Source organism: Pinus tabuliformis, chromosome 7 (genome assembly GCF_031772625.1).
Source record: "Pinus tabuliformis cultivar Carrire ecotype Pingquan chromosome 7, CPIR1, whole genome shotgun sequence".
Classification (NCBI taxonomy): domain Eukaryota; kingdom Viridiplantae; phylum Streptophyta; class Pinopsida; order Pinales; family Pinaceae; genus Pinus; species Pinus tabuliformis.
Window position 1 is genome coordinate 370,886,805 of NC_142293.1, and position 12,064 is coordinate 370,898,868.

Here is a 12,064-nt window from a genome sequence, read left to right on the forward strand (position 1 = left end):
GTGTACTCTTCTACATTTGCATTATAGGTGTACTCTTCTACATTTGCAAATGTAGTCAGGACTTGATCGCTGTATATTGAAAAAATGCAGCCAGGTCATTCTCATGTATCTTATTTTTGAGATGAACATTATCACTTATAACTCAAAATTCATTCATATTCATGTTAAAAAGGTGAGTTTCACAATGGAGGGAAAATAGAATGAATTTCTGAAACAAATAAGCTTTTAAGCTACAAACCTGATTTTTAAAAATTTGGATATATATATATATATAAATCTATAGATATATATATCTATATATATATATATATATATATATATTTGAAATGAGAATATTCCACTTAATGGATTCCTTAAACAAGAATATATATATATATATATATATATATATATATATAATATATATATAATATATATATATATATATATATATATATATATATATATATATATATATATATATATATATACATATATAATATATATAATATATATACATATATATATATATATATATACATATACATATATATATATACATATATATATATATATATATAAACATATATATAATATATATAAATATATATATATATATATATATATATATATATATATATATATATATATATATGAAGGGAATATCAATACTCAAAAAACTCAAAACTCATTTATAAATGAGGCTATATATCTAAAATCAACTTTTAAGTTGGAGGTTGCAATGTTATATCTATCTAACCTAGAAATAAAACATAAATTAAAATAATAAAGTGTAATAATTACCATTCTCATCTTCATCTTTAAGATAATAAAGTATAATAATTACCATTCTCATCTTCATCTTCCTCATGAAAATAAGAACACGATACATCTTCAATGGTGGAATGTGGAGTAAATAACTATTTCCAGTTGCATTGCTAGATTCCTCAAGATTTAGTGCAGCAAGAGAGATGCCTAAGTCAGGGTTTAAGATCCACATCACAACCTTTTAAAGGTTGATTCTTATATTCTTGACCCCTATGAGATACAAGGAAAATGTTGGGATTCACATAAACAAGATCTCTAGCCTTCTACAAACACTACAAGTTGAGTTTCACTGAATTATAAAATTATAGAAGTTTCAATTCCTTTCCATTGACGGAGAGCTTACTATTTGTGAGAGAATACAAGTGACAAAGGGTGAACCATTCGCTCCATGGAAAATTTACCATTGGTTACTCTCATCCAAAGTTGATTCGTCTAAATAATCATCCAAATTAACAATAAAATTAGCAAATTCTTAATTCACCTCCTTATGTAGATGTGCTAGAAATATTCTCATAACCCCCCGTTTCACTCCATTCACCACCTCCCTATTCTTATGTGTTGTCTTCATCTTACCATTGTTTTTGAATAATGAAGTCTTTGTCATAAAATCTTAGGTTCAAGGCAAATTCTAAAGCGCGTTATGAAGTGTTGAACTATTCCAACTCTCAAGAATGATTTTCTTCATTGAATCAACAAAATAAGCATGAAGAAATAAAAGCTAAGGAGACTCTTGTAAAATTATTTCCATAGTTTTTTCAATTAAAATATTCATTCTATTGTAAACCTCTCCCAAGAAGTGTTTGCATGTGGTTGCATTTCAAAGAAGCTCAAACACTGGTGATGTGAATTTGAGTAAGAAATCTATTTTGCTCCACCACTCCTCATCAAGAGACAATTTGTGCACCATAGTTCCCTTCTCTAAATCCATCTATCTCCAATCAGCCTAAAGTTGACTCACCGCCATGGAAGCTAATGGTTTCTTAACATCAATAAGGTAATGCAACATGATGAAGTTTAAGGTGTATATTGTCTCAAAAACTTTTAACAACTGCAATCTAAAGTATTCTTGAAATATTGCTTGACATTGTTGGTGGTTGGCAATAAATTTGACTATATCCCTAGCTTTCCCTATGAATTCCTTAATCCATGAAACTTTATTGTCAATCTCTTCTTGAACCATATTTAAATTATGGATAACGCGGTGAGTCCAAAAAATGTAATCATACTGGCTCTCCAAAATCAAACCTGTAGCTTTGCAAACCACTATTTTATCCATGATAACTTGCACCACTTTAGTAGGCCCTATTTTCTTAATAGCTTTGATTAAAATATCTATGATAAATTATCATTTATCTTGAAAGTCCTTGGGCTTCAAAATCATTGTTCCTTTTGGTGAATTGATAATGATATTGATCAATGGCCTATGCCTAGAATCTATCCATCCAAGACAATGGTAACCTCAAAGCTACTCCATGAAGCATGAATACGTTCTAAAATGCCCTCAATTGTATCCTCCTTTTTTAGTAGATGGGTTTGGAGTTTTTCATGATGAAGCCCTTTGAACCCTTGAGGAGTTGCATTAATTGCCCTCTCTATATCTCTCCAATAAGAAGATTAAACCAAATACCACAAGTATAGATGGCCATTGCCACTCTTGTTTCAACTGCTTCTCTTGTGAACATTCACCATTTTAGCTATTTTTCTCTATTGAATTGCAGAAAAGAACCTTTGAAATTTTTTATACTTGTGATCTAGAATGAATCATTATATAATTTTTCATCTATGTTGGTCCTTTTTGGGTGGAAAAATTGGAGTAATTGACTTGCAGGGCCCATTTAGTGGTAGGTCCTTGTTTGGGAATTTGAGGTTCTATACCTTCCAGAGTTGTTTTGAGGCATCAAATGACACTTGTTGGGGTCAAAACTTTAGGGGTGTAGCTCGCAACTCTTGATATGATTATACACACTGTGACTTTTCCAATGGTGTGAAAATCACCTCAAATCTGGCTACAATTTCTTCAATATCTGGCCAAATTTCTCCCTATGCTTGAATTGGCGTATCAGTCATTTACTGTTAATTGACAACCTCATGGGTTCTCCTCTGATCACCCCAATCCTTGTTATCGACAGGAAGTTGCTACACAGAGCCTTATACTCTATTGGGACTGTAATTCCAAAAGAATTACAGTAGAATTCCTCTGTGAATTATTTTAATGTCAAAGACCTCTGTCTAAGATTTTGCATCTGTCTGAACAAGGTTTGCTGATAATTACTTGGCATAAACTTAACTCTTAGCTTTGCTACCATCCTGCTCCAATTCTTGATTGGTTGCTTTCCAAGTCTCTTCCTTTCTGCCTGCACACCATCCCACCAAAGCGCTGCATGGCCTTTTAGCTTGGTGACAACAAACTTTACTTTTTTTCATCTTCTGTTTCTTCATAGTCGAAGAATTTCTCCATGCCATTAATCCAGTCTATCAATTCTTCTGGATTCAGTCCTCCTTCATATATTGATACCTCAGTCTTTGGCCTAGCTGTGGATCTCAATACTGACTGAAAGAACCTCATCTCAGGAGTAACTGCTATAGCTTCCTCCTCTGCAACTTCAATCTCAAGTTCACTAACATCTCCATCATCTATGTTCCTGCCTGTTGTTAATGCATCCAATCTAGCTTGCATCTGTTGCATAGCTTCCATCACTTCAGCGTTTGCAACAGGCTGTCCTCTTCCACCACGTCCTTGTCCTCGTCCTCTTCCAAATCTGAAAGCCATAGTAACTTTCCTTCTCCTGCTTCTGAGATTCAATCCAATGTCAGCTGGCTGCTCTGATACCACTAATGGTGGCTTGGGTGCAGGCAATATGGACAATCTCTCAAATCTGGCTACAATTTCTTCAATATCTGGCCAAATTTCTCCCTCTGCTTGAATTGGTGTATCAGTCATTTACTGTTAATTGACAGCCTCATGGGTTCTCCTCTAATCACCCCAATCCTTGTTATCGATAGGAAGTTGCTACACAGAGCCTTATACTCTATTGGGACTGTAATTCCAAAAGAATTACGCAAAAACACTCTCGACACTTTAAAAATGAGGGACCTGTATTTTCAACGCAAAATACACTATCGGCGGGAATTTTGTTCCAAAGGAACAAAATACACTATCGACGCTTTTAACCACAGTCACGGTCTTTGTGTTAATTCCAAAGGAATTACACTATCGGCGTGGTAATATTCAAAGTATTGCGTTATACGCAATATACACTATCGACCACTTCGAATGCTCCTTCTCCGATGCAATAACACGTGGCTATCGGCAATCACTATCGGCAATTTCGAAAGACTATACCATAGACTCCTCCCACTTCAATTGTGCGATGCGACAGTCCTTGCGGACCCGAAAATTTATCCAAACCGCTCTACAATATTTCGAGTCCAAGCTTATCGGGGTTTCGGACCTCGGCAGTTCCACAACCCTTTCCACTCCACTTGCGATTAGGCGATGCGATAAAGGTTCGGGCCTGATACGATATGAACCAGAATCGATATTCTAGTCCAGAGCTACATTCAGACTAAGGTTTTTCTGCGAATTCTCTGTGTAAAATAGAGGTTGCTGCATAACTCTATGCAACGATTTAAGAGTCTGCGCTCGCCGATATGAAGGAAAAGTAATCTTAAAGGCTCCAGCCTAAACATTCATGGGAAAATAAGGCCAATTCATCCATATTCAAACTCAGAAGAAGCACTTGAACTGATACACACATATAATTATCAATTAACATAGAACTACCAATATAAATACACAGAGAGAGGTTTCTTCAAAGGATAATACTTCCGGGCACCCCTCCCACGATGAGCCTCCCGTCATTTTATTTATAATCAATAGATAAAGCCTTTCTCGACCATTATCCTTTATTTTTTACATAGAGTGATTTAAAGCGTAAAGCTTTGTTACAGTTATCCATAAGCGATGATGTTACATGATTTATTCTTAATTCTATTTTTATCCTAAACTAGGAAAGCATGGAAATTGCTGGCTAAAGGACCCCACTCCCTTGCCTGTAGATTTTTTTGGAATATGTTTGAAGACTTTTTCCCTCTGAGTCACATGCTCCTGCATCACTAGCTTCCCCACAACCGGCCAAGATCATGCTTTGATACCACAATAATGTTCTTGATTGGAAATAATCAACAAATACCAAAGCAATTTACAAGGAACAACAAAATAAGTGAAGGACACAATCACAAATTAAAACACAAGAGATAGCAGCCAAATATTCTGAGCCATTTTATTAATAAACTAGGAACATGTACATAAAATGAGTTGAAATGATAGAACCTCGGCTTGCTATGCAAGCTCCACAAAACCAATGTGAAAATTTGATGACCCAAATGTTGGAAATGGCTCCCCACAAAATATACACATTGCCTAAAATTTCTGTTAATTGCTGCTAGAAGGAAACTAAATTTTTCCCCCTCAATAATGCCCGGATCGATCTGAAATTACAACCACAAACTCCTCTCCTAAAACCCAGAAAATACCTAGAAAATGTTTGGCTCAACTCCAAGCAAAAATCGAACCCACGATGTGATGTAAATTGCCCAGTGAACTAGCAATACGTCCTACTATAAAAATGTATGATTCTAGCTCAAATATTGCCTGGAAAATTCTATAAAATTGGTTGGAGCCTCCTCTTAATAAACCCACAAAAACCCAAAATTCCTTCGGGTTGATTCCAACTTCACCTGGTGACCCAAAGAAATGTGAATTTCCCTCTCTATCAAGCCAAACACACTGGCTGAAAATATATTATTGAATGTGAGCCAAGTCCTCCTGGAAAACCTCCCAAACTCTTGTGAATCTCCTCTGAGAAATACTCCCTAACTTTGACCCTTATCTCTCCACAACTCTACTTATCCAAACCTTGCGAAATCTTCGGCTGGGAGTTCATGCGCGCTGCTGGAAATGTATAAATTCGGCCCCAAGAATTACCTCAAATTTCACCCTGCAAATCACCAAGGAGAAGCTTGTCCTCCCTATGAATAAATCTCTGCAAATTCTCCAGCCCATATTCTACTATTCGCTGGTCTTTCTCATTCCCACGAGTTTCCTTCTACGCCCTTAGAGAAACACACACCAGTTGAAGGAAATCTTGTGAAATGGCTCCTCAAATTCCCGAAACTAACTCTCAAATTCTCGCCTAGGGTGACACTCGAAATTCACCGAAGGTAGAGGTGGAATTTCCACCCGGAAATCCCTGGTGTTAAGTAGTGCTGGTTGTCTTGGCTGAACAAGTCAAGATAACTCAAGTTCAAATGTCAAATTATCAAAAGATCCCAAAATGAGGCCCTCTTTTTTTTTAATAGTTTTTGCTCCCTTCTCTCCTTGTGGGCTCCATCATTTCGACCTCCTTTCTCTCCCTCCTTCTCCATAGCTCAATTTTCCAAAGGGGTTCGAATTCGCCTCTTTGGGTAGCCCCACATCCCACTACCAAATTAATTTTTCCTTTTCTCTAATGTTTGTGGCCTAATTTTCTCCAAAAACTAAGTGATGACTCCCTCAACCCACTTTTCCTAAGTTTTACATGCCAAAATATTTTCTTAACGCCAAAATTGCAAAAAGGGAGGTCTACTTAGCAAAATTATTTATTGGGGACATGACAATATTTTTGAAAGTCCACACATGAATTACTCTAGATCTATGAGTAATGGGGGTTGACATGGCATCCACTCGATACCATGGTGGTCAACAAGGTAGGTCAACTTGTGGGAGGCATAAGTTCCACATACAAGCTCCGATTGAGGTGATTTTCACACCATTGGAAAAGTCACAGTGTGTATAATCATATCAAGAGTTGCGAGCTACACCCCTAAAGTTTTGACCCCAACAAGTGTCATTTGATGCCTCAAAACAACTCTGGAAGGTATAGAACCTCAAATTCCCAAACAAGGACCTACCACTAAATGGGCCCTGCAAGTCAATTACTCCAATTTTTCCACCCAAAAAGGACCAACATAGATGAAAAATTATATAATGATTCATTCTAGATCACAAGTATAAAAAATTTCAAAGGTTCTTTCTCTGCAATTCAATAGAGAAAAATAGCTAAAATGGTGAATGTTCACAAGAGAAGCAGTTGAAACAAGAGTGGCAGTGGCCATCTATACTTGTGGTATTTGGTTTAATCTTCTTATTGGAGAGATATAGAGAGGGCAATTAATGCAACTCCTCAAGGGTTCAAAGGGCTTCATCATGAAAAACTCCAAACCCATCTACTAAAAAAGGAGGATACAATTGAGGGCATTTTAGAACGTATTCATGCTTCATGGAGTAGCTTTGAGGTTACCATTGTCTTGGATGGATAGATTCTAGGCATAGGCCATTGATCAATATCATTATCAATTCACCAAAAGGAACAATTATTTTGAAGCCCAAGGACTTTCAAGATCAATGATAATTTATCATAGATATTTTAATCAAAGCTATTAAGAAAATAGGGCCTACTAAAGTGGTGCAAGTTATCATGGATAAAATAGTGGTTTGCAAAGCTACAGGTTTGATTTTGGAGAGCTAGTATGATTACATTTTTTGGACTCACCGCGTTATCCATAATTTAAATATGGTTCAAGAAGAGATTGACAATAAAGTTTCATGGATTAAGGAATTCATAGGGAAAGCTAGGGATATAGTCAAATTTATTGCCAACCACCAACAATGTCAAGCAATATTTCAAGAATACTTTAGATTGCAGTTGTTAAAAGTTGTTGAGACAATATACACCTTAAACTTCATCATGTTGCATTACCTTATTGATGTTAAGAAACCATTAGCTTCCATGGCGGTGAGTCAACTTTAGGCTGATTGGAGATAGATGGATTTAGAGAAGGGAACTATGGTGCACAAATTGTCTCTTGATGAGGAGTGGTGGAGCAAAATAGATTTCTTACTCAAATTCACATCACCAGTGTTTGAGCTTCTTTGAAATGCAACCACATGCAAACACTTCTTGGGAGAGGTTTACAATAGAATGAATATTTTAATTGAAAAAACTATGGAAATAATTTTACAAGAGTCTCCTTAGCTTTTATTTCTTCATGCTTATTTTGTTGATTCAATGAAGAAAATCATTCTTGAGAGTTGGAATAGTTCAACACTTCATAATGCACTTTAGCATTTGCCTTGAACCTAAGATTTTATGACAAAGAATTCATTATTCAAAAAAATGGTAAGATGAAGACAACACATAAGAATAGGGAGGTGGTGAATGGAGTGAAATGGGGGGTTATGAGAATATTTCTAGCACATCTACATAAGGAGGTGAATTAAGAATTTGCTAATTTTATTGTTAATTTGGATGATTATTTAGACGAATCAACTTTGGATGAGAGTAACCAATGGTAAATTTGCCATGGAGCGAATGGTTCACCCTTTGTCACTTGTATTCTCTCACAAATAGTAAGCTCTCCATCAATGGAAAGGAATTGAAACTTCTATAATTTTATAATTCAATGAAACTCAACTTGTAGTGTTTGTAGAAGGCTAGAGATCTTGTTTATGTGAATCCCAACATTTTCCTTGTATCTCATAGGGGTCAAGAATATAAGAATCAACCTTTAAAAGGTTGCGATGTGGATCTTAAATCCTGACTTAGGCGTCTCTCTTGCTGCACTAAATCTTGAGGAATCTAGCAATGCAATTGGAAATAGTTATTTACTCCACATTCCACCATTGAAGATGTATCGTGTTCTTATTTTCATGAGGAAGATGAAGATGAGAATGGTAATTATTACACTTTATTATCTTAAAGATGAAGATGAGAATGGTAATTATTACACTTTATTATTTTAATTTATGTTTTATTTCTAGGTTAGATAGATATAACATTGCAACCTCCAACTTAAAAGTTGATTTTAGATATATAGCCTCATTTATAAATGAGTTTTGAGTTTTTTGAGTATTGATATTCCCTTCATATATATATATATATTTTCTTGTTTAAGGAATCCATTAAGTGGAATATTCTCATTTCAAATTTATATATATATTATATATATATATAATATATATATAATATATATATATATATATATATATATATATATATTATATAATATATATATATATATATATATATATTATATATGTATGTATATATATATATAGATATATATATATCCAAATTTTTAAAAATCAGGTTTGTAGCTTAAAAGCTTATTTGTTTCAGAAATTCATTCTATTTTCCCTCCATTGTGAAACTCACCTTTTTAACATGAATATGAATGAATTTTGAGTTATAAGTGATAATGTTCATCTCAAAAATAAGATACATGAGAATGACCTGGCTGCATTTTTTCAATATACAGCGATCAAGTCCTGACTACATTTGCAAATGTAGAAGAGTACACCTATAATCAATAAGATACATGAGAATGACCTGGCTGCATTTTTTCAATATACAGCGATCAAGTCCTGACTTCATTTGCAAATGTAGAAGAGTACACCTATAATCAACTAGGCCGATTTATTTTCTCTGATACTGATATTTTTTGTGCATTTCTTCTGTTGGCAATGCACATGAAATCCAGGAACTACAAATACAAGAAAAAATAACATTTTCAATCCATTTCATGTTTGGAAACAATGCAATTTCCATCTTGAACATCGGACTTTTGGAAACAATGCAATTTCCATCTTGAACATCGGACTAATTCAGACTATGAAACTGCACATGGCTCTCATTAAATCAGTTATAGTTACTTTGATGGTTACTCGTTGATTCTATCAGTAGTCATATGCTCGTCAAAGAGATTAAGCCATGCATGTCTAAGTACCATGGAAACGATGTGAGTTGTGACTACACTACCTTCTGTTTGGTAATTTCAAATGTGAATCTGAATTGCAGAAATCATGCCCGAATCTAGGCTAGCCTCTAGCCAATTTTTGTAGACTGAAAAAGGAATCTCTGTGCTTTGCAAGCCAAGATCTGGAGTAGCGCTTTCCTTTATGAAGGGAGAGCCTGACAGAAGGTAGCTTTCTCGCAACTGCTTTCCAAATCATGTGCACAGCATCATCAGGCTGAGATGGATACTGATACTCAAAATGGTGGCTGACTTCCTTCAACTTTTGCCACATGCGGGTCCATTCTTCCATTTTAACACTATTAAGCAATCTTATCAAAAACCCTTTTTTGACAACATCAGCAGATTGTACAAAAATGCAAAATTCTGTATAATCAAGGACATCCTCATAAGGAAGCTCAATCTCATCGCTAATGATAACAGGAACGCAATGGCTAGCAATAGCATCAAAGAGCCGATTTGAAGAGGGTGTATCGCCTGCAATGTTTAGGCAAAACTTTGAAGACCGCATGCCTTCAGTTGCTTTTCTTATTCCATCCCTCTGTGTATTCCCAGAAGTAAAATGTACTTCCTTTTCATCCTTCAGAAGAGCATAGAGCTTTTGTCTAATATATCCACCCTGATAATTATAAACCAAGTCAGCAATGGACATTGAAGGTAAATTCAACGTGTTCGCTTTTGAAACAAAATAAATATGGAATCAAATTCATGGGCTTGTGGTGCCTCAAGAAGGGATTCCTACCAACAACAGGCTGCATGCAAGCACACTTTAAAGAGGCCAAAATAATGGTGGAAATAATTGCATTTGGATTCAAGAACTCACATGCTTCCTGTAAATAGCACCTTGAAAGAAAAGGAGAATGCTTCGGCTTTCAAATGATGAAGAATCCTTTGCAAGGGAAGGAACAACATGCTTGTAAGGAGCCACAACATCCTTCTCTACGTTGCCTACCAATGGTGAATATCGTCCAAAGTCAGCTACAATGAACATTGCCGACCGAAGCTGCTCCCTTGCTATTACCATGCTATTTGGATGATGCATAACTATTACATGATTCTTCCCCCCTGATCTCCTCCAGGCCTCCTGACCCATCAAAAAATGCACCAATTTCTCCTGCAAAAGTTCATTTTTACTCTTATGCCCACGGGTCTCAACTTTTGAATGCCTGTTATAACTCAATGAAGAAAAAAAGGGCACAAAGAAAACATCAGCCTCTTTGGAATTTTCAACTCTCCGGGCACTGCAAGGAGAGTTTCTGCCTGGTATGTTCGAAGACAGTAGATCCAAGGTAAGCCAGTATTCTGGACTGTGCTGCAAATTGAGTCCGCCCGGATATCGAGGGATTTCAGTGAGATTTGTCGGCCATACACTCTTTTCTGGCTTCCAATCTAACATACCAAAATGGAATTCAGGTGGCATATTATACATAAAAACCTTCAACACCGCGTCTTTCGGGTTGCCCTGTTTGTTATTTGGCTCTGAACCGGTGGGAGTTCCGTTCTTATCTGTAAATTCATCTGTCCGGATTCCAGAAGAGGAGATTAAAGATGGCTGAAATTCATCTGAAATTTCATACAACAGCTTCTCATCCTCTAAGATAACTTTTACCTTAGGATCTGAGAATGGAGAATACTGATCTTTGCCAAGAGGCTGACTTGAAATTTGAAGAAAAGCCAGAGAACTGAGCAGAGCCAATGCCGAGATCAGAAAAAGCAGGCACAGTGTCAATTTCTTAGGTTGACAACATTTGGAATGCATATTTTGCTCAGTCGTGGTTAAACTATATCGACTCAATATGAATCAATAGGATTCCCCTTGAACTCCAGTTGCAGGAAAAAGCAAGATGGGTGTGGACAGAAACACCTAAAAAACAGCAGTTCCCTTGGGCTTCAGCAATGTTTACATGGAATGACACACAGGTCAGAAAATATATAAATTTTCTTACTAACTTGCACAAGAATTGGGATGGTTCATCGCAGGCCCAGTAAGAAAAATACAATTTGCATCACATTCAGATCTGTATGCTTCTCAAAAACAAATCATATAGAGCTCAACTTTCATGCAATGAAACCAATTTCCCTGAGATAAGGTAATAGAGAAATGGGCAATTTATCATAAACCTATCACAGAAAACAAAGATGGGTATTGACAAAATATTAAAAAACCTAATCCCCAGGTTTATGGAGGCAAGATGGGCCTCCATAAAACATCAGTAATAACTCCTCTTTTCCATTTGGGTTGACTTCTGAAAATCCCTTGCAGAAATCACTAAGCATGCTTATTTATATTTAATTCATAAGCAGACTGGCCCAATAATTAACGGTGAAGGAGGAGAATTTGTCTTACAGCAGCTGAGAAACAGGGTTAAATCTTCAACAGCCCATCGTAGAATTCCTCAATCAG

At 35.8% G+C, this 12,064-nt stretch overlaps 1 protein-coding gene across 1 annotated transcript; it reads right to left on the minus strand.

Annotated features, from left to right (window-relative positions):
- Positions 1-9,049: 9,049 nt before the first annotated feature.
- On the minus strand, positions 9,050-11,820 carry LOC149247515 (putative arabinosyltransferase ARAD1). The gene is made up of 2 exons (XM_089455891.1): positions 10,484-11,820; positions 9,050-10,279 (listed from the first exon to the last, which is right to left on the minus strand). The coding sequence occupies exons 1-2, from the start codon at positions 11,417-11,419 to the stop codon at positions 9,725-9,727; spliced, it is 1,491 nt and encodes a 496-aa protein (XP_089312017.1). The 5' UTR covers positions 11,420-11,820; the 3' UTR covers positions 9,050-9,724.
- Positions 11,821-12,064: the final 244 nt, after the last annotated feature.

Excerpts from the sequence above, each read along its gene's own strand:
- LOC149247515 (XM_089455891.1), bottom strand. The coding sequence starts at position 11,419 with ATGCATTCCAAATGTTGTCAACCTAAGAAATTGACACTGTGCCTGCTT. Across the intron at positions 10,280-10,483 it reads GTGCTATTTACAGGAAGCAT|GGTGGATATATTAGACAAAA; the intron begins GTGAGTTCTTGA and ends TATAATTATCAG.